The following is a 23,913-nucleotide window of genomic DNA, read 5'->3' on the forward strand; positions in this document are numbered from 1 at the left end:
TTTTCATTTTTAAGAACCCTACAAAAAATTGATTGTCATTAGATGTTTGTGTAATGTTTAAGAATATGTTCTAAAACAGTATGCAACCATTTCTTAAATAAAAAATGTCAAAAAAATTTTAAAATTGACATTGTAAATTTTTTCTAATTTCTTTATAAAAATTACAATAAAGTCTTGTTTTTTAATATTCTGTATTACCACCTTTACTATGAATAACACTCCTCATTCGACTTGGCATTAAATTGATCAAATGCTAGATGTCGTCTTGAGGAAAAGCTTTCCATTCTTCCATGATCGCCAATCGAAGCTGCTCACGATTTGTTGGAGCAGGTATTCTGTTTCTTACTCTTCGTTTGAGTTGGTCCCAAAAATGGTCAATCGGGTTCAAATCTGGGCTTTGAGCCGGCTAATTTATTTTTGGCACAAAAGGCACTAGGTTTCCCGCTATTACGTTACCATCCTGGCTGTGTGGCCGCGCGTTGTCCTGCATGAAAATAAAGTTTTCGTCCACAAATCCATGCTCGTCTAGAATTTCGGTAATGTATCGGTGAGCATTCAACTTTCTATTAATAAACACGAGATCAGTACTGCCTTCGAATGAAATGTCTGCCAAAACATTACAGAGCCTCATCCAAAAGCAACACGTACTCGTCGAGCACAAGCAGCATCAGGGGCGGCTAGTGGCTTGAGAGACAAGGTCGGCAAGGTATTTTTTGTCTCCTCAGATAGGTATACCATCTAATAAAGACTTCAACCATCATAGGAGATTTTTTGTTTTTTTTTTTTTTGTTTTTTCCTATAAATTTAGAACCTAAACATGTTTATAAATTAACTCTAGTCTACGTTGTTTGGAAGTAGCAAAATGGGTTATAACGTCATCGTAAAATTTATTAGAGTTTTGGAGAGATTTTAAAAGTTTTTTTTGTATTGACATTTGAGACAAGCTTGACATTCTCTCTTGTTTCATGGTGTTTCGACAATACGTTTTGATTCTTTTGAGACAAGAGAAATCGTTCATTCGAGGCAGACGTTGATGGTAATGAGAGAATTAACGACAATAATTAATTTCGTTAACAGTTTGTTGTAATGAATTGCAGTATATAAAATTATACATATCTTGTAACTTATCCCACCTTCCGAAAATATTTAGATCAGCATATAAAATTTTTAATTCATTTTCCTCCTCTAAGAATCGAAAAACGGAATATTTTTGTTCGATTTGTAAAAAGTATCTATGTTTGGAACATGTAAATCCAATTTGCAATGACTGTAACAATATTCCGGCTTAATTTTATTTTGGTTTTTCCATGCCATCTCTTATATTTTTGTATGATTAGTCTTAGTGAAATATGTTTTATTTTTGTTTAAAATAGTTCTTGAAGACTGATATGTTATGTTCTTATTTTAAATTGATTGTAATTTGTTTAGTAAAAAAGAGAATAAATCAAACTATTACAAAAATTGTGGACTTTTTTTTGTGCTACGTAAATAAACAAAATATGTCAATAATAATAAATAATGTCAAAAAACTACAAAAGATAGATTGTTTTATTGAAATTTAAAGAAAATGAATCCAGAGGACTATTTCTATAACCGGTAGACCGGTAGACCCAAGTAGACCGTGTGCGACTACTCATATACACATAATTAAACTACGTCTGCTGAAAGGTTAAACATTTTTAACTTTTAATTTTTAATTTTTTTTAATATAAACACAAATTATCAAATAATAGAAATCACATAAAAATGTCAAACGAAACTAAATTTTAAACCTACAAAAAAATTGCAAATAGTGTAGGTAAAACAGAAAATAGAGGAACGATATGATTGCTACTTAATTGAATTCAATTCTCGATAATAGAAGTGCTCATTGTGGATTAAAAGAGATACCTCATGTCACCACCGACTGCATACCTATACAACAGTCATCCATTTCGCATGCATCCAAGATTACATTCTCGTATTTGAAATCTAACAACGGATGAAAATTCCTCTAGAAATTCATGTTTATGTGATTTTAATCCAGGACGATTAGGAATCAATCAGGAAATAATTCCTGTATAATTGAATTGAACAGATTAATGGTGTTCTTCATTAAGCCTCGTCAAAATGACTGAACTCCAAATAGTTACGAAAGAGACAGAATAACCATGTCAGAATAATCGGTCGACAAAAACAGTTTATAATAAATTTCATACTTTTGAATATTTGTTTTTTCTTTATTTATATATTTCTTCTTTTATCATTTTTATGGAATTGGAGATGGAAAGAATATATTCAGATACTTTTTGACGACGATAGACGTTGTGGTCCACAATCTAGACATGATCGAATATACACTCGCGATCATAAAATCCGGGACATCTTGAAAATTTCAAGTTTCTTCAATATTTTTGCCTCTGGTGCAGTAATAACCTTTTTTTTGGCTAATGTATTTTTTATTTGTCATCAATGTTTGTTTTAAAAGAAAAAAAAATGGTTTTTTATTGTTTTTATTGAAAAAAACAGAAAACAAATCAAATTGTTGATAAAACAGACATACGAAAAAATATGGAAAATACAGAACGTGGTAAAAAATCAGTGAAATTTCAATGACTAATATCGTGTATTGCCTCCCCTTGCTCTAATAACCTCTTGCAGACGACGGGGCATACTCTCAATTTTTCTCCGGATTACATGTTGTGGTATGTTATTCCACTCACTCACTAACAAATCCTTAAGCTCCTGTGCGTTGTTAGGAGGAGGTGTATGAGTTTGAATACGTTTTTTCAAATCGTCCCAGAGATGTTCGATGGGATTCAGGTCCGGAGACCTAGCTGGCCAGGCTACCCTCGTAATTCCAACTTCGTCCAAGCATTACATACTGATCCTGGCAACGTGCGATCGCACGTTGTCCTGCATAAAAACGGCGTTTTCTCCAAGCCCTGCCATGTTGGGCATAACATGTTCTTCCGGAATCTCCGTAATGTACCTTCGTGAAGTTAGGGACCCATTTTCGATGAAGGGTAATTCTGTGTGGAAGTCTGAAGATATACCTCCCCAAGCCATGACCGAGCCTCCACCAAATGGCATTATTGGAGCAATGCAAGCTTGTGAAAATCGTTCCCCGGTTCTCCTCCAAACTCCATCGGATCCGGTTAGGATCCGGTTAGGCAGAAACGGGATTCATCTGAGAATAACTCTTTGCTCCAATTGTTAATTCTCCAACGCGCGTATTGTCGAGCAAAAGCTAGTCGTGCAACTCGATGCGCCAGGCGAAGTGGCGGTCCTGTAGCCATTACCCGAGAAGATAGTCCAAAAGAACGAAGTCTTCTCCTGACTGTTGCAACGCTAACATTGCGAATTCGTACTTCCTGTAGACGATTTCGATGCATAATCGCAGTTGAGGTCCGGTTTCGTAAAGCCTGAAACACAAGAAAACTCATCTCGTGCTGTGGCCGTTCTTCTTCGTTCAGAGCCAGGTCGTCTGGATAGCAAACCCGTCTCCTGAAAGCGTTAAAGCACTCGTTGAACCGTAGAAAGGCTTACGCGAACAGTTCTTGCGACTTGCCGTCGAGTGTGACCGTCATTCACAAGCGCAACTATTTGTGCCGTTTCAACAACAGTCAAGGGTATTTTTGGCAAAAAATAAACAATAATAAACACTAATAAACACTAATGGTGGCAACAATAAACGTTTGTTCGTTGCGTTTGAACAGAAAGTCGAAGCACAAATGAGACATTTAAAGGAAGCGGCAGTTACCGGTACCGTTCATTTTGGGAAGTGTGCACTTTTCCGCGAAATCGGCACTATTGGAATTCTTTGTTGCAAAGGAAGCCGCTAAGCCGACCGCAATTCTCAGAAACATGCATTAGTTTGTATTTGTGTTATTATTATTTACGATAAAGCTCGTTAAAAATGAAATATCGGTGATTTTTAAGGTGACCCGGATTTTATGATCGCGAGTGTATTTCTTCTTTTATCATTTTTATGGAATTGGAGATGGAAAGGATATATTCAGACACTTTTTGACGACGATAGACGTTGTGGTCCACAATCCAGACATGATCGAATATATGAATAGAAATAACCAAAGAAGTTATTCGTGTTTAAAAGTTCAGAAAAAAAAGGGAAAAGCAATCGGTCAATAATATCAATATCGAAGTACTTACACAGAAAACGAGGGAAAAACCTCGACTTGATAACAGCACTATTCAATAAGTTATACGACAGGTAAAATACCATAGAACTCGAATCAAGATGCCTAATATTCCAAAACAAAAACAAACAATTCATCAACAGTACGATTACTACCGAATATTAAACTTTTTCTCAGAATCAATAAAAAGTGAGGCCTGACTTTATCCAGTTATATTACTTGCTGTAATTAAACTGTTACAAAAAGTAGAAATCTACAGGCCAAACCTTCCAAACCGCTTACAGCCCAATAAATCTCGGTGAATCATAAAGTTGGGCGTTTCATGTACTTTGTGACAAATCGTAAAATAAAAAGGAGGTTCTTAAAAATCAATTAGTAAGTAAAAAAGTATCAACTTGTTTACATTAACGAATTAAAATATTAGTCTTTTATTACTACCCACTTCCCAATCGAGGGCTGAGAACCATAGGGTTCCAAGCGACAGTTTGTACAAAACTCGTTTTTTAACAGAAATCTATTGTTTTTTTAATTCTGCATAGAATGGTATTGAAAGTTCTGCGATTCGTTGACAGATAGCGCCACAATCAACAGTGAAATCTAGTTCCAAGCGCACGAAATGGTTTAAAGTTAGAACTATATGGTTCCATGTACTATAGTGAGAGTATTGGTGAAAGTTACATGTGAGTTTTATCAGTTAAAATTATCATTTTCTTGTTTACAATGTCCTCTGTGTCCGAAAATGAATCTTGGGAGGATTATTGTAGCTCCGGTTCTGAATATCTTCCAGAAAAAGCCCATATATACTGTGCATTTAGAGAAGAGTGATTCAAAGAAAATAATTTTCAATTTTCCATATGTAGAAGCGCATTATTGCAGGAAAAATTCAAAAAAAAAAGATATCTAGACCCAACAGTTAACTTACAAAAAATATATGAATTGTACATTAAAATGTGCAATGCAAACAATATACCTCCACAAAAGCTGTCGTTATATAGACACATTTTTAATTTTGAGCATAATCTAGAGTTCTTGCAACCGAAAACGGATAGGTGTGACGTCTGCGAAGACTATAGATTGGCCAAAAAAGAGAAGAGGGTGCAGGCAGAAGAGCAACAGGCATATAATTCCCATATTAGAAAGAAATTGATAATGCGCCAAGAACGTGAAAATAACAAAAAAACAGAGAACTCAAACTGTGCCATTATATGTTTTGATCTGGAAAATGTCAAATCTACCTAAATCTGAAGTCTATGTGCTGTTTTACAAATCTGACAGCTCAGTTCTGTTGATTCAGAAGTTTACTGTGCAGTATGGCCAGAAACATTATGTGGGAGATCAGGCAATGATTTGTCTAGTGCCCTAATACAAATTTTAGAGAAAGTAGTTTTAAAACATCCAGAAATAAATGAGATAATCACGTGGAGTGCTAGTTGTGTTCCTCAGAACAGGAACTCCCTGATTTCAGTAGCAATCACTGACTTCCTTAACAGACATCCTAATATCCAAATGGCAACTATGAAATACTCCATACCTGGTCATTCGTGCATACAGGTTGTCGATAATATCCACTCTCGCATAGAAAAAGCTATGAAGGTTACGAATATTTGGTCTCCACTAGCGTTTATTAGACTATTGTTAAAAGTCAACAAACGAAAGCCATTCTGTGTGATTAATATGAAACCAATACACTTTAAAAACTTCAAAAAACAGCATCATTATACCAACATAATACAATACCTTACACTAAAGTATGTCAACTACGTTTTGTGCAAGGAGACATGTTTACTTTTCAGTATAAGCTGAATGATCACAGCGCCGAATTTTCTACAGTCAATGTTAGTAAAGTTACCAGCAGTATTAGGAAGAAACAGAGAGTGATTCCCAAAAATAATTCCTCTGCTGACTTTGTAGTAGCTTCGGCCGATAACACAAAACTCAAATCTCTGACTGCGAAAAAGCTTGAGTATATTGAGTTTACGTATAAATGGATGTCACTGGAAGATCAGAATTACATGAAATGTTTGATTTCTGAAACGAAACAGTTTATAAAAATAAAAGTTAATTTTCTACTCTTCGTTAATTTTCTTCTTCCTTAGATCCTTCCAACGTCATGGTATAGGTTATTCACGGCTGTTATTGTTAAAGGCAATAAAGTCTACAATGATGACATAATATGTCATAATATGACATTTTTAAAACTTCAAATTTATTTAGGGACACAAAGTTCCAAGTACAGCTGTTACAGTGCCCTAAGGTTCCAAGTACAAGTGTAACATTTTGAAAAAACCATGAAATTTGCATTTTATACCACAACGACAGCATTGTTTTAAGAATCACTGTATTACCGAATCCTTAAACAATAATATATAACATATCTGACAAAGTACAATATTGTCAAAACCGTTTTATTTGACAGCAAACTTTAAAATTCGTTTCCTGAAAATTTTTGTAAATGTCGCTTGGAACCTTATGGTTTTCAGCCCGCGCAATGTAAAACCAAAATGATTTTTAAAAAACGCCCATTGTGTTCCGATTGGTGTCCGTTCAGCTTTATTTTCGCCTTTCTCGATCTTAGGTAAAAAGGGTAAACTTAGGTTTTGATGGGGTTAGGTTTTAGCGAGTTTCTCTCATAACAAATTCTAATTTTACAGTGCTTTCGCAAGCCATTTCGAAAGAAAAATGTAAAAGGAAAAGCAAGCACAATTTGATAGTTAATTCTCGGCATGGCAGCATTTTTTGGACTTTCTGAGCGTGATTTCCAGCTGGGTGTTCCATTGACTAGTAGTTGATAGGCGATTCGGTCTGGTGTAACTTGACTAGTGGTGTAACTTGACTTGATTTTCATAAGTTCTTCTCCGAGTTCTATGGTTTCCTCACTGAAGAGGTTGGTGGAACAATCTCTGATATTTACTCAGTAGGTTAAGTCCATCGTCGTTAAGGCCCGGGACGTATCGTTGTCTACATCATCATTATCACCCAGCCCTTTGCGTCCACTGCTGGACATAGGCCTCTCTCATTTTTGTCCATTGTGCTCTATCTTGAGCACTTTTCATCCAATTTCTTGACATTTTCTTGAGATCGTCAGTCCAACAAGTGGGGGGTCGTCCTCTACTTCTTTTGTCTAACCTCGGCCTCCACTCAAGCAATCTCTTCGTCCACCTTTCATCACTTATTCGGGCGACGTATCCGGCCCAGTTCCATGTCAGTGTGGCAATCCGGGAAATTACATCGGTAACTCCTGTTCTTCGTCTTAAGTATTCATTTCTAACTCGGTCACAAAGTGATATACTCAGCATGGACCTTTCCATTTTCCTCAGAGCTATTTGCAGCGTTTTAGAAGTTGTAGCTGTCAATGTCAAAGTTTCGGCACCATAGGTCATCATAGGCAACACACCTGGGTCATTTTTTTTTAATTAACGTGTCTTGACAGCTTATGGTCATTGACACGGGTACAGTTTACAACATTATACATATTTTATATAGGTACAAGAATTTGATATGAACATTTTTTTTATAGAAAGGTTAAAACAATAAAGCTTATCACTATGCACTGTTTATATTAGCTGAATTAAACTTGTTTCTTTTAACAATCTAAGAACACTGTCAAAACGGTTTGGAACACTGAGAATGTCTTTTAGATTTCCTTTTAGGCTGTGCTTGTTTCTGGAAGAATCATACTGGCAGCAGTCCACTATCACGTGTTTGATAGAAAGTACGCTATTACAGTAGTGGCATACTAAAGGGTTTTCTGATGCCATAAGGTATCCATGTGTGAGACGTGTATGCCCTATTCGTAGTCGGTGAATAACTGATTTTTCTTTTCTGTTCATAGAGGAGATATTGACGCGAGATAAGTTGGGTTGAACGTCATGCAGCTTAGTTTTTGTTTTACTCCACAGGTCCGCCCATGAGCTGAGGATTTTTTGTTTTATCAATATTTTAAGATCCGTATGGATTTGGACCTCTTTGAAGGCTATGTCAGAAGAACATGCTGCTTTAGCGGCTTGGTCTGCTTTTTCGTTTCCCAATATACCAACATGAGATGGAGTCCAGATCATTATGACTTTTATGTTAGCAGAATATAGTTGGTTACAGATGGTGTGGATTTCCTGGACTAGTGGGTTTTTCGTGAAAATGTGTCTTATGGAATGAATCGAGGAAAGAGAATCAGTGCAAATGGCGATTTTTATGCTTCCATTTGAAGTAGGATGGATTGAAGCTTTTAATGTTTGGAGTATTCCATATAATTCTGCGGTATAGATACTACAACTTTTAGACAATCGCACAGAGCTTATTGTCGTCGTCAGTGTGGACACAGCGGAGCCATAACAGTCTTCATTCTTGGACGCATCGGTGTATAAAATTTCATCAAATTGTGTTAAGTTAAGGATGTTTTGGAAGGATTTTCTAAGGATTGAGTTTGGGGTTTCTGTTTTGTCGAATCTGCATAAATCAGTATTGAATATTGGAAGATTTTGCATCCATGGAGCTGTCTTGGGGGTATAAATAGAAGTAGTATTGGAAAGGTTGAGTCAAATGTTTTACGTTTTAAAGAAATTGGTATATCGCTTTTAAAGATTGCAACCAACAGAAGTATACGCGTACAATGCAAAATTCAAAATATTAACAGGTGGATAAAAACAAGAAAAAAAACTGGAACGAACTTGTAAACCGAATGGGACCAGATAGATTAGCGAACATCTGTTAAAACAACAAGCCGTATAGCAGAAGACCCGTTGGAAGGCCGCCAAAAAGGTGGAAAGATAATGTACAGTCAACAACGGCTGAAACAGAATAAGAGGCAGACAAACAGGAGGGATCCTAGTCGCACGAAGAAGAAGAAGAAGCTTTTAAAGATGTCTTTGAGTTTTACGTAGACTGCCCATGCTAGGATTATTCTTCTTCGTCGTTAGCATGTTTGGTTGTCTCTTGTGATCTTTATTTCGTGGCCAAGGTATATGTATTTTTCCACCAGCTCATATGTACTCAGTAGGTTAAGTAAATCGTCGTTAAGGCCCAGGACCTACCGTTGTCTACACCTTTTAGGAATTTCGAACTATTTCGATGAAAGCATAGGTCTATCTCGGCAGCGTATCTTTTGGCATTTTTTAAATTGAACCTAAGTTGGAACGAGGTTTCTGTCATTTTGACTCTTGCGTGTACGTTCAGACTGACTGAGCGGTGCTGTATTTTTGGTATGGGATCGTAGATCGTCCTTGTACAGCAGTTGTACTCCTTCATTCATATTCTACTGTACAACGATTTTGGCAGTTTCGAATGGTGGATTGTGGAGTTCTGCCCCCATTCTACGATGGTCCATCCTCAATTGACCGTTTCTGCATATCCCCATGACGTGTGATGGCTTGTGAAGTCCCCAACGACTAAGTTCTAACTGGCGCATTGGAAGTTTTTTGGAGAGTGAAACAAAAATTTCGTTCGACTGTGCAATTGTCGAAATCTAAGGAGAAGATTCGACGCAGAGGACAGTTTCTTGACAGATTCTTGTAAAAATAGTGCTGCCGTGTCTTCTGTCAGAGATCTCAATGGCACAAGTCATCCCGTCAATGTTCAGTCTGCTCTCCTTCTGGTAGCGATGTATTTTCTGGATGCACAAGATGTCATGTTTAGAGGTTTTACACACATAGGAAAGTACCACTTACTTGTCATCAGTAATTGCCACGACATTGATCAAGATTATAGTTAGAAATGGTTCTGAAAAGAACCGTGTTTGATGAGAATCGTTCATCTTAAGCTTTTTCATGTTCACGCTTAGTAGTGGAAGGATTGGCCGTTATTTTTATAACGTTACCAGAATGACAAAGACAGCTGTACTAGGGGACGATCCCTCCGTATCCCCAGGATATTAGCAAAATTATTTAAGGTACTTTTACCGTCCAGAATGCTAATGCTATTTTTGGGTTTTTAGAGTTTAAGGGTTTTAAAAAAGAAGTTCCCGTACGTGATAGTTTACCAGAAAAATGAAAAATCTTAAAAAAAAACAAAATGAGGGACATTTGAAAAATTGTTCAAAAATTGACCTTTTTGGATTTTTTTTAGTCACAAAATTTTATTATTTTTTTTTTTTTTGGTCAAATTGTAGTAAACTATCGTAGAGAAAACCAAAACAAACAAAATGCATCTAGTTTTATTAAAATCGATGGACTAGATCTGGAGATTAACTGTCCGCCAATTTTAAAAACAGAGTTTTTCTCAAAACTTTAATCTCGCTCTTGTCGGTCGATTTTAATAAACGCATGTTGTTTGTTTTGGTTTTTTCTATGATTGTTTAACAAAATTTGACAAAAACAAAATAATAATAAAATTTTTGTGACTGAAAAAAGTCGAAAGGGGTCAATTTTTGCCCATTTTTTTCAAATGTCACCATTTTGTTTCTTTTTAAGAATTTGCAATTTCTCTGATAAACTATCACGTAAGGGCACTTCTTTTTTAAAACCCTTCTCGAATTTTATGTTTCAGATTTGCGGTTCCAGAGATAATCTGTCTTTTTGGAGGAACAATTTTCGGCGCCATCTTTAAAATACACTAACAATGGCACAAAAACCGAATTTTTTTTAAATCTTCATTACTTGCATAATAATATAAAAAAGTTTAATTGCCATAATATATAGTACCTTAATCAGCTTTATCAAAATAGCAACTTCATCATTTATATGTATTGAAACAAGTTAAAAATTTAATGAAACAAGATCAGTAGCTGATAAAAAAACGGATTTTGAAAAATATGTTAGAACTGAAACGGCAACTTTAGTAGTAGCAACTTTAGATCATATTAATATGGAACCTACTTAAAGTACTAAAAAAATAGCTCAAAAATCTAGTTTTTCGCGCACTACTGTTCCTTTGTACTAAAACATTATAAATTTCACCACTAGAAAATACACTTAGTTAAATGATCCCTACAAAATGATTTTTATTTTAACTCCTGCGGTATAATTTCACTAATGATGGTTTTTGATCAATTTTGTCACTTACTTCCATGTGCACGCATATATATGTAAATATATTTAGCTTCCTGCTTAGTCCAGTAACCATAGGTCGTAATAATAATGATGTCTGTACAATAATAAGTAATGTAAACTAAAATTATTTAAAAAATACCCTAAAACAATGTTTCATATACTGCAATTTGTTTATATATTTCGTTTTGTTAATAAAACATAGATGAATCACACACAAAATGAAATCAAATGCAAGGAAAAAATAACGACTCACCCTTCAGCTGAGTAGTATCGATGGCGTACATATTAAGGGCCAGTAATTGGAGAAGCCTGTTACAAGGGATGGGGACTGGAGAATGTTGCAAAAGAGCCCTGAATTCTTTCAACATCTGCATCGCCGTCTCTTGAAAACTCTCCAAGCTATAACAAAAAGAAACGATCGCAATTATTTGACAAAAAAAGAAATTTATTATTATAACTCTTTTGGCAAAAGATTTGACTCATTTTATCTTACTTACCCGATTTTTGTAATGAGCTTTCCCTGCACATGTAGATAACTCACGATGAATCGTTTATTTACCTAAAAAAGAAGTAGATTTTAATTATCAAAAAATGTATACAGTATGTTTCAATAAGTTAAAATCATACGGAAAACATTTTTTTTAATTTTAGGAAAGAAGGTGTTCATAAAAAGTTCTTTTACGTATTGAAAATGTCTCATACAACACAATTGTGTCGATTTTTATAATTTGTTTATTAATATTGTTTTTTTTTTCACAAAGACGTAAAAAAGCCTTACCTCAACACTACTCAAAGCAGATAAATCCTCTTCATCCGAATAATTTTGTTCGATGTTCGCCTGACTGGTCCTGTACACTTTTCTTCTACCTTCCGGATGTATCCAAGTTTCTTTTCTAAGAGAACCAGGTGCGATACTGGCATCTTCGGATTCTTTTTGTTTCATTTGTAGGCGCTGACGTTCCAGTCTTTCTTCTCTGCGTTTCTTTTCGCCTTGTTCGTACTGTAAAAAAGATGCAAAGGAAAGATTAGACACACAAGGTTTTTTTCTGTGGACAGGATTTGTGAAGAGTAGATAAAGATTTTTGAATAAAATTTATTGCAAGTCCACCGACTGATACTAATAAAATCTCAAGTTTTGTACATTTTCAAGTAAATGAGATGAACCGAGACTATGTTTATTAAGTATATTAGGTTGCGCTGAAATTATGGTGCTTTTTTTGGTGACGAAACTTGTTGGGCGTTTATTTAGTCACAACATACAATGTTGTATATGGGTAGATGTAAAACATTACATACATACAAAATATAAAAAAAAATGAAAATAATAGTGTGATTAATTTCATCACACCTCCTTTGGGATTTCAAGAGGAAAATCCATCGAGTTAGAATCTATGGAGAGGGCATCACGTGACTAAAAACGACCTCACTTCGGCCATATTGTTAAGATTTTTTTGATACTTTTGACAGATCGTATATGTTTGTTTACGTTTGTTGTTTTTTGAATATTTTTACTTTTATAATACTTTTATAGAAACTGTAATAATATATTGTGATAGTGCATAATAATGGTTTCTTGTTCTCAACGTAGTTGCAGTAGCAGAAGCAATGTTAATAAAAAATCTTCAGGAATAACGTTCTATAGGTTAGTATACAAATATGTAAACAAAGTAATGACCCGTACTTCAGAGAATAAATTAATAGTATTTGACTGTATTAATTTATCTTTATGTATAATATATCGTGTTTTTAGTATTTACCGCGGGATAAATAAATCATAGTTTATTAAAAATGTATTGCATTTTTTTAGATTATGATTAAATCTTCTGAATAACTAGTCATATTTTTATAGTAGTTTTAATATTATTGAGTCCGGCCATGATCCCACCGCCATATTGGTATCATCGTTAGCCACGCCTACCTACGTCGTTTTTAATACACACGTTAATATGCTCATAGCTTCTCCATAGATTCTAACTCGATGGGAAAATCCAATTTTATTCTTCGACACATTTTTTCTTGACAACTGACAGCGATTTCATAAATAAATCGAGTACGTTTTCTTCAGTCCGTGTATGTACCCGTCAAATTATTTCTTTGACGATATCTTTGATGAAATGGTTACGAATATCGTATGTTCACTTTGTTTGCTATTTATACTATTTAAATGTTCTGCTATTTAGTTTAACGATATAAGTTCTCTATAGTCTAATAAGCTATCTACTACTACTACTACTAAGGATTTCCACAGTTTTCACTGTCTTCCTTCACTCAACCGTTTTCTCCAATTTTCCCTGTCATTCCAGTCTCCATCTCGCAGGGTTCTTTTCTCCATAGCCTCGTCGATTTCATCTCTGAATGACCTTCGGGGTCTTCCTCTCTTTCTTCTTCCAATCGGGCTCCATTCTGTGATTTTGTTTATCCAGCGTCCTCTGTCCGCTCTTCTGACGTGGCCGTACCAGGATAGTCTCTTCTCCTCTATATAGTCGATTATGTCTGATTGCACTCCCATTCTCCGATTAATCTCTGCGTTTTCAATTCTGTCTCTTTTTGTAAGTCTACAGCTTCTCCTCAGGAACTCCATTTCTACTGCTCTTATTCTACCTCTATTTCTCTTGTTTATTGTCCAGTTTTCGGACCCATATGTCAGGATACTTCTTGTCAGGGTGTTATATATTCTCTTTTTTGTCTTTATCGTAATGTTCTTATCCCACAACACTGAGTTTAGTTGTCTTATACAGTTTCTTGTTTGTCTCAATCTGTTGTTTATATCTTCTTCTGTTGTTCCCTGGTTCGATATTATGGTTCCTAAATACTTGAATTTATCTGTTCCATTTATTTGTCTTCCCTCGTCTATCTCTAGGTTTCTCATATCCTTGTTTTCTGTTGTTAGGTATTCGGTTTTCTCTAAGTTTATTTCCATTTATTTATTTTCATTTATTTCCATAATAAGCTATCTAACATTCATAATTATTTAGCTCAGCGAGGTGCTACAGTTTGGAGGTGTGACATTCCATCAACAAGAGATCTAAATCATCAGTTTAAAGAGTCCAGGTACGGATTTCAAATAAGTACTTTAATTGCTCATTGTGTCGGCTACTTAAAATATATTTTTTCAGATAACACTGATTTTATATAATGATTTACTTGTGATAGTTAAAACAAATATTTTTTGTTTAAATGCTTGTTTATTATCTTTCCATTGGACTCTGCACTCATTATTCCAGGCTTGTTAGCATATTTGGGAACTATCAAAGTCTTTGTTTATAATGTATGATTCATGCTCATTTAACCTATCATTTAGTAATATTGAGGTTTCTCGCGTATAAAAATTGTTGCATTCACAAAGTATTTTATAAATGCAGTTTTATGTTCTCTCCTGTATGTTGTTGGGTTAGTTAAGAGATACCTGCAAATATTCCGTCCAAATTTACGTACAAACTATTTGTCCGTATGTAAAACCATAAAAAATATTACAGACATCAACATTCAAGTTTAAAAAAATACGTACACATAACTGATGATACTGTAGTAATGCAGCATGTAAAAAAACAACTGATTTAAAAATGTTCGATAAACTTTAATAAACGAATTATGTACTTTTATTATCAAATTTTAGAAACTATTTATTTGTAATCGGCAGCAAAGAAGAGGGATTAAGGTGAGGTCATGAAAAGTTCTGATGAAACATTATAAATTGATTTGTATTTACACAGGGTAATCCTTTGGTAATTTCAATTAGAAATTCTAGATAAACTTGACATGATTAATATCTAAAAATTTAGGATGAGCGGTTTTTAGATATACCCATTTAACTTAAAATATTTAGAGTCTTCTACCACTTCCGGTTTTACTGGAAGTTGACTAAAACTTCCTTATTTTCAATATAACGCCCTGTACATTATTACGCATGTTGATAGAACAGCTCTTGGAAATTCTCTCAATATAAGCTTATTCTACTTTACACCGAGTGTTTTACGAGATACGACCAATTTTATTTTGAAACAGTGTCCGATTTGACACCGTGTATCATTATGAATAATAAAATTTGCAAACATTTTGTTTAGTAAATTATAAATTGTATGTACTTTTGGTAGTCGCCTTGTTTATTTTTCTTCCTTAATATGTTTGTTATATCCTCCCCTTTCATTTGCTTATGCTGTGTAGTGCCCTTACAGTAGTCGCTTTGTCTGTTTTTTTGTTTTTTCTATATCGTCCCCTTTAGTTTGCCGTGTCGCATGTTAGGATTCGATCAGTTGTTGATTTTGTACTCATCCAGAGGCTCTTCAAAGTCAATAAATCAAAATTTGTCTTATAGTAAATTTATTTTCATCAATAGTGCCCTATGATGTCTCGTATGTAACTATACGTATATTAATAATCAAGATACTGTGTAGTGTCCTTTTGGTAATGCCGTCATGTTTGTTCTCCAGCTGTGTGACTTTGCGACCAAATTTGCGTAACGGTGACTGTTCCAAAAATCTCACGTATTCAATGCTTTTTCGACATCTGTGTCATGTGTGTACTAGTGTGTACTTGATATATACTGGTTAAACTCTTTAAAAAATAATAAAAGATGCATCTCAACCAAAAAAAGTTACAACCGAAATTTAAATATTATTTCTACCGCACTTACCTACTTTTAGAAAAATGTGCATTTTTTATAATAAAGTTAATGTACTGCCAATTACAAACAAATAATTTATAAAGGTTAATGTATTACCTTTTTCCTGTTTTCTTCGAATAATGATATGAGATTTTCCCTAGCAGAGGGAGCGGGATTTGAAGACATCAGGCTTCTCATGTAGTAATATACAGCGTCTAATTTTCTTCTCTGAAATTAAAATGTATCTAAATATCTAACAAATGTATGGAAAATGCAAATGAGGGCATAAAATAAACGGCGAGTTAACGAACAATATAAGATATGCCGACGACACGGTGATCCTTGCCAGTACCATAGACGAATTACAGCAGGTAATGGAAAGAGTTTATTCAGTTAGTGAGGAATACGGCCCGAGCCTCAACTTCAAGAAGACAAAGTGGATGCTGATAAGCAGGAAGCAACAGCCTGCTCGACAGTTACGGATAAGTAACATACTAATTGACCATGTAGAATCGTATGTGTACCTTGGCACCAACGTAAAGCAAAATGGGAACAGGCCATAGAAATTAAGGCGAGAATAAAACGAGCTAGAGCAGCATTTAGCAATATGAAAAAGCTCCTCATAAGCAGGGATTTGTCTCTTCCCCTAAAACTACGTCTAGTTAAATGCTACATTTTTCCGATCTTACTGTATGGTGTGGAGGCCTGGACGTTGACGGAGACGCTCACGAGAAAACTAGAAGCATTCGAAATGTGGGTGTACCGACGCATTCTTCGTATATCCTGGACCGAACATGTCACCAACACAGAGGTAATCCAAAGAATCGGAAAGGAGAAAGAAATCGTGAATACAATTAAACAAAGAAAGCTTGAATATCTAGGCCACATATTGAGACACGATAAGTACCGTCTACTGCAATTGATTATCCAGGGAAAAATAGACAGTAAGCGAGGGCCAGGCAGGAGAAGACACTCGTGGCTCAAAAATCTGAGGAAGTGGTTCGGGCTCACATCGGTCGAACTATTCAGAAACGCCGCAAACAAGATCAGAATTGCCATGTTAATAGCCAACGTTCGCAATGGACAGGGCACTTGAAGAAGAAGAAGAAGATCTTAATAACACCTAACAATTCGTTGAAATTAAATTTAGAAGTATTTTAATATTATAGTTTTCGTAATAATCGTTAATTAATTATTTAAATTAGTTACAGACGTGTGTAAAAGTCATGTTTTGAATTCCATCACAAACAAACAGTGCATACAAAAATATAAATTGTAATAAGTAATGTTTACTGCAATTAAAGTACCTATTGAGAATGGCCAAGGTAGCCGAAACGTTTAATCAATAATAAAGTGTTTTTATTTAGCCAGTGAAGAAAAAAGAAGAGTAACCAAAAAATAATAATGTAATGTACACCAATACACAAAATATGACAGGCGGCAAAAAGAAAATGATACTTAAGTATCAAGACAAGACACGTCATAATTATTGGAATGTGAAATGTAGGGACATAATATGAAATTAACAAACTAGGCGAAAACAAGGAGGAAGAAAGTGAGATGTATATAAAGAACTTTAAGCAACTTAAGACAATGTATACAAAAATTACAAAGAAGATTAAAAATTGTGATTAAAGACATGCAATGTGGCGTACAAAACCGAATCTATATAAAAAAAAGTTACAAAATGTACCACATATAAATCAGACGTACACCCGGAAATAAAAGTACTATACGGTGACAGTCTTGGAATGGCTCGCGGCTAGACAAAACAGTGGAGATGGTCGTGCGGTCCACAAAACAAAAAAATCCGAAGTTATATCAGGGGCGCCAGGTAAATTGGCCCACAGCCTTCCCTACGTTACTATTCAATAAACCACCAACTTACCAATAGGTTAACTACTAATATTGTAAGTACAGTATACAACCTGAATAAATAAAAAAATAAATGAAATTGTCTGAGATCAGGATTTAGTCAATTTTAATAAATAGATTCCCAAGATATTTGAAAACAATTACATATTACAAATTATTTAACTTTACCATAGGCTTAATAAAAATAATCTAAAAATGCGGCTTCTACTTGCCTAATAAAAATTCATAAGTTATTTCTACTTAATTGCACAAAAAAAGGTAAGACGTATCAAAAGTACCGGACGCTAAGGGGTGTGTGGTTCAATACCAACAAAAAAAATAATTAACCCAAATAGGACACCATGAGAGCTCACCTGCGTGCGCAGAAAATAATATAAAAAAAATAAATCTATCTCAAATATTTAACCCCTCCTTAGACGAAGTTAAAAAATTATAATAGGTAGGTGCAAATATTTAATTAATAAAGTAAACCGCAAATAATCTATTGTATCGCGTAAACAAATTAGACGGCGCTTAAATCTTCCGTCGAAAATTAATTATCGATCCATACCTCGAATTTTCAATCACATTCATATACTTCACCGCGTGGGATCCTAGTTAAAGTTCAGTATGTCTTCAATCCAAAAATACCATTCGCAAAATCCACTGCAACTTCGGAGGAACTCCAAAAATACGATTGCCGATGTACATAGACTTGTATGACAATGTTGAAAAGTTGATAATTACAGCCAGACAGAAAAAGAAGAAGAACCCCTTCTTAGCCAGATTAGGGGTTTGAAATATCCCAAATTGGACCAAAACGTAGTCGGCTATTTGGACTCGTGATTAAGGCTAATTTATTGATCTAAATGCAACTCCGGTAGACACGTGCACTGTAGATCCGCTTTTTTTGCGAAATTGTGAAAATTCCCAAAAAAACCCTTCCACGAAGGCAGCAAATCCCATTGAATATCCACACGGTTTGTACTAGTCAAGATCCCACATGAAACAGCACCAAAAAAAAAAGTTTTTTAAACTAGCCCGAACTTTTCGGTACCACGGTCAAACCTAGGATCAGCTTCCATTCCGTCGTCGTCCCGAACACTTAACAACTTGACACACGAAGGTCACCGAATAATATCGAGATTCAAACATTTAAATTTTGTGATTCCAATTCTTCCAAGATAACTCTAGAAAGAACAATCTAAATTAGTTTCTTCACAAGAAGAGGACATTTTCCCTTAACTTCAGCACAATTTGCCAGACATTTCCCCTATTTGAAAACTATTATTATTTTCACCACCTTGCTTATAATATATTATAGGTAACCGATCTTACATTTTTAAAATTTTTGAAGATAGAGGTAACGTAACAGCAAAAATATGCGATGAAAATGACACAAAATACACACATGAGTTATGGAAAAGAAAGGATTGAGACAAAGAAATGGTAATGGAGATAGGCCGCTACAAACATCTATACAGGGTGACATTCTCCAACCTTGTTCCCAATCATTTTAGTCTGAATCATGTAAGAAATAACCCAGAATACACTAAGTTTAACGTGTCACATAAAATTTACACAGTCACAGTTTAAATCAGCCAAAATATAACTATGGACCTCGAAACAGACCAGTCAAATGGTAACTATAAGGCGACTAATGTCACTAAGAAATTGTCTACTAGATTATTGCAAATTTATTAGCAAATATGTATATAAGAAGCACTTTTATTAAAATTAACATTTAAAGGCACTAAAACGATTTTCCAGTACAATACTGGTAAATTTGTTAATTCAAGTCTTATTAAAAAAATATCGATTATAACAATATACTTACAGCATAAACGGCCAATATAGCCAGCTGATTGTAAGGTTTGCCGTTCTTTGGATTGATCTCGTGAGATTTGATATACCACCTATAAAAAGAAATATCAATTAAAACACAACAACCGATAATTCAACACCATCAACTTACTGTCTACATTTTCCATAGTTTGAAGTCTCGTTCACCTCTTCTCTGTACCTTCCCAAGTCTCCCAAAAACAGAAACAATTTCTGGGCGGATATCAGAGCCATTCCCACTAGACCTAGACCTTTGTGAGACGCCATATTGTTGTCTTTCAAGAAGTTGTTGAGTTTGAAGTCGAACGTTTCCTCGAGAACAGAAAGAAGCCGTTCGAAATATTTGGTACCTTCGTCTATTAGATATAGTAAAAAACCTACAAAAAAAAATAAATCACAAATAGGTATTTGACATATAACACTCCCCCATTACCCTCTGACGTGACACGCCCACTCACGGTGCAAGCCTTGCCCACAATATGTACTCGACACTTTTTGTTAGACTGTCTTTAAGCTTCTTTAATGCCATTTCAACTTTTGATGTGTCACTGATTTGTGACTGAGTCAGTGAGATATCAAGGCGTTAAAAGCACCGGAAATGCATAAAAAACTAGAGGGGCTGTTGAAAACGTCTACTCCATCCATGCAGACGTGTTTTGTGACATCAGTGAGCGTAGCTTATGGCGTCAGTGGGCGGGCCTGTTCAGCCATAACTACTTTTAGTCCATTTTATTTCATTCTTAAGTATAAATGTTATAAAATTACAATTCTGAAACTATTTATGTGGCATTTCCATATACATCTGCTACATTTAGTGGTAATAAACCACAATTTTAATTAAAAATACTTGATGTTTCCATGTCCACCTCGAAAAATCGTTTCTCAAATCGGCGCACATGCGCACATTGATGTAAGGCAGGCTCTAATACAGAGGCGTAGCTACGCTTGTACACCATCTAATAAGAGAAAATCGCAAATATCAATAGAACACAAATACATGCAAAAAACTATCTCTACAATTTTTGTAACATCGCATTTAACACATTCAACAAGTGAAAGATACTCGTTAGGAATAACTATTTTAATGTACCAACACCAATGTCGCTTCTACAATTGATTCTACAAGACAAGATTGAGGGTAAGAGAGGCCCTGGACGTAGACGTATATCCTGGCTGGCCAATCTTAGAAAGTGGACTGGTCTAACGACAACTGATCTGTTTCGAGCTGCTGTGAATAGAATAAGATGAGCCAATGTGGTCGCCAACATCTCTAGAAGATAGGCACATTTAGAAGAAGAATGTACCAAAATAACAGGAAAAAAACATTACATCTATTCTTCCTAACATCTAAATATAAAGCATGAATTTCACAAAAAAAAAAAAAAACACTAAAACTTGTTGGCAAAGAGTGACTTCGACTTACCTTTATATTTTTCCTTATTTTCGGGATCGTTTTTGATTGCTTTCCTAGTGACTTCGATAATGTTATGATAAAGAATATTCCAAAAATGTTGCTCGACCTTTTCAGTTTGACAGAACTTTATGGCTTTGCAGATCAGGTATTCTAGTGCTTCCTTCAAGAAACTTCGCAATTTGTCCACCTGAAAACACAAAGCTAATAAACTCTCCCAATGTACAAGGGAAGATAAGGAGTTCTCCAATAACACTGTTAATCTGAAATCGACATTCTCGGCAATATTTGTCAAATTTTAAGAGTTCAATCAATTTTTTGCGACGGTTTGTTTACAGTAGAAAATGTTGATAAAAAGAAAACTTAAGTAGGAAAAAATAAGTAGTTTTGTTGTGTCTGATTTTTTTTGTACTGCCAAATATTGAAAAGATTTTGTAGGAAAACCTTTGAGGATAAGCCGTTAGGAAACAAAATGTATGAGATATTTGCAGCATTTTTCAGATGCAATTGAAAATGAACTTGCTCAGCAATATTTGTGTAATTTTAAGAATCCACTCAACAGTAAAATTATTGTACCCCTCTTTCCAGTTTTGGTTCTGTCTGATGTTTTTCTTTTCCCAAATAATAAGAAAATTGTAACAGTAAAACGCTTAAGGACTACACTCACCTGGTCCCAATGCATTAAGAGCAGTCCCTTATCAACGACATACTGCAATTCATTGTCAGCTCTTTTGATGTCCCTTAACAGATCAGGATAGTGGCAAGATTTGAACGATTCCGTGTTTTCGTCATACCACGGTGGGCGCAAATTTCCGAATTGATCTGTGGTGTACATTTGTGGTGGGGAGGATTCCGCATTGTCCGAAAATCCGGGTACGCTGACTCTGACACTGGAAGATTTTACTAGGATCGGTTTTGTGGGATTGTTGGGGTCGTAGAGGCTTTTTTGTTGACCTGGAGATTTTCGGGCTTCGGGGTATCTGAAAGATTAATTATGGTTGTGATAAAGATATACTTAAGCCATTGAAAAAAATTTTAATAGAACAGAGTGTGAAGTGTTATGATTTGGAGCTGTAACTGCTTCCATAGAATTACATTTTAATAACGAGAAAATAGTTTCCAAATATACTGCTAAATTAATTCAAAATCAGGCATCACAAGGTACAAATCTTACTAGCTTGAGCTGCCAAATTCAACTCAAACCTGAGAAAAATCAATAGTTTATGAGCATATGTTCATTTCGGTATGTTAAAAATCAACTTTAACTTACCTTGGATGGTCTTGAATGCTGAGGATAGGCGCCGCATTTGGATTGACTTCCTGCTTTTGAGAAGGTAATACTATCACTCCAGCTTTTTTAGTATTAGCATCGACATTTTTTATATCTTCTATGGTAGGTTTGCCTTCTTTGTCGCTATTTTTTCTAGTTCTTTCCATGTCTTCACGCCAATTGCCACTAATAGATCCTTTACCTAGAACGAACCAATAATATATCGTTGAATAATTTTTCCTTCGTTCTTCCTTAATCCTTTAACATTTTTGTGTATTATATAAATAGTTTGATATTAGTGCTGCATTTTTGAATTTATACAGCCAATATATAAAAATATATAAAAAAAGGAGATGATAAGAGGGAATGCCAGAATTACAGACCAATTACATTGCTAAATGTAATATACAAAAACCTTTTTGGCATTATCTACACTAGATTGTCAGAATACTCTGAAAATATAATTGGTGATTATCAAAATGGATTCAGACCAAAAAAATATATCAGCCTCATAAAAATGACGTTGCAGGGTTCAAAAGCCGCAGTTACAGCAGATGTCTCTCCTGTTTGACATCAACATGGGGGTGAGACAGGAAGACGCACTTTCAACCATGCTGTTTAACCTAGTTCTTGAAGCAGTCATCAGAAAAACCAATGTAACCGGCCATATAAACACCAAAACAGTACAAATTACTGCATATGCAGACGATGTCGGCATTATTAGTAGAAGCAAGACACGACTACTGGAAACGTTAAAGGAAATTGACACTTGGGAATTAGACACAAGAACCAAAATGACTACGTACAGAACTTTGATTAGACCCGTAGTAACCTACGATTGTGAAAGCTGGGGAACGACGAAAAAAGAGGAAGCCCAACCCAGGACATTCGAGAGAAAGATACTAAAAAAAGTAGTATATGGCCTGGTGCAAGAGGAAGACGGCACATGGAGAATCAGGAGAAATGACGAGGTTATTGAACTAAATGAAGGGTATGACATTCTAAGATTTGTGAAAAGTCAAAGACTGTCATGGTTGGGAAATGTTCAGCGACAAGAAGACACGACAACGACAAAGAAGTGGAAGCCGGTAGGAAGGCGGAAAAAAGGAAGGCCCAGGACGAGATGGTTGGATGACGTGGAAGACGACGTGAAAACCATGAATATAAGACAATGGAAGAGAAGAGCCCAAGAGAGATCTGAATGAAAGGACTTAGTGAAGGCAAAGATCTATTCAGGGTTATGATGCTAAAAGAAGAAGATTTTTGAATTTATAGGAAAGTGGACCGATCATACCGATCACGAAATATGAATTATAAGTTTATATGATTGTAAGCTACCTATACATGAAGAAACGTCATTCGATTTTTGAATACCATTAATTTGTGTGGGTGTTTTGGGTATTCAATTGATATGCATTAAACTCAGTAGTAATTAGTATTAATTAGATGTAATTTTCACAATAATTCAGACTTGTAAGTTGTTAGTCCCTCAATTCGTATTTAAAGAAAGCTCTCTCACTAGACTCATCTAACGAAATGGCTTAAACGCCAGTTTAAGTAATTTGAGATACTTTGTTGCAATTTGCATAGGTTTATTTCGATTTATAAAAAATTCTCTTTTGCTTAGTAAATGATTAACCTTTCAGAGTTAACATGCGGACTATGAGTCAGCTTGTCGAATTATTTGTCGATTTCTGACGATTAATTATGATTTCGGTAGTGGCGTGCTCGCTAGCTTCAAGCGAGCGGAAACTCTATTCAGTAGAGTTTTGAGAGTTGTCTAGTGCATTTAGTTCTGCTGCTATATTGAACTG

The 23,913-nt window shown here is 35.1% G+C and overlaps 1 protein-coding gene across 3 annotated transcripts in view; it reads right to left on the reverse strand.

The window, feature by feature from the left end:
* Positions 1-23,913, reverse strand: part of Smg6 (Smg6 nonsense mediated mRNA decay factor) — a 323,010-nt gene that overhangs the window by 259,983 nt on the left and 39,114 nt on the right. For all 3 annotated transcript variants that reach the window (XM_072531434.1, XM_072531432.1, XM_072531433.1), the window contains 9 exons: positions 22,100-22,301; positions 21,497-21,809; positions 20,842-21,019; positions 19,552-19,795; positions 19,414-19,492; positions 15,840-15,950; positions 11,898-12,119; positions 11,617-11,678; positions 11,373-11,518 (listed from right to left, as the gene is read on the reverse strand). In XM_072531434.1, the coding sequence (XP_072387535.1) occupies positions 11,373-11,518; positions 11,617-11,678; positions 11,898-12,119; positions 15,840-15,950; positions 19,414-19,492; positions 19,552-19,795; positions 20,842-21,019; positions 21,497-21,809; positions 22,100-22,301 (1,557 nt within the window). The remainder of the gene's footprint in view (positions 1-11,372; positions 11,519-11,616; positions 11,679-11,897; positions 12,120-15,839; positions 15,951-19,413; positions 19,493-19,551; positions 19,796-20,841; positions 21,020-21,496; positions 21,810-22,099; positions 22,302-23,913) is intronic.

This window comes from Diabrotica undecimpunctata, chromosome 5 (genome assembly GCF_040954645.1).
Source record: "Diabrotica undecimpunctata isolate CICGRU chromosome 5, icDiaUnde3, whole genome shotgun sequence".
In the NCBI taxonomy this organism is placed as follows: Eukaryota; Metazoa; Arthropoda; class Insecta; order Coleoptera; family Chrysomelidae; genus Diabrotica; species Diabrotica undecimpunctata.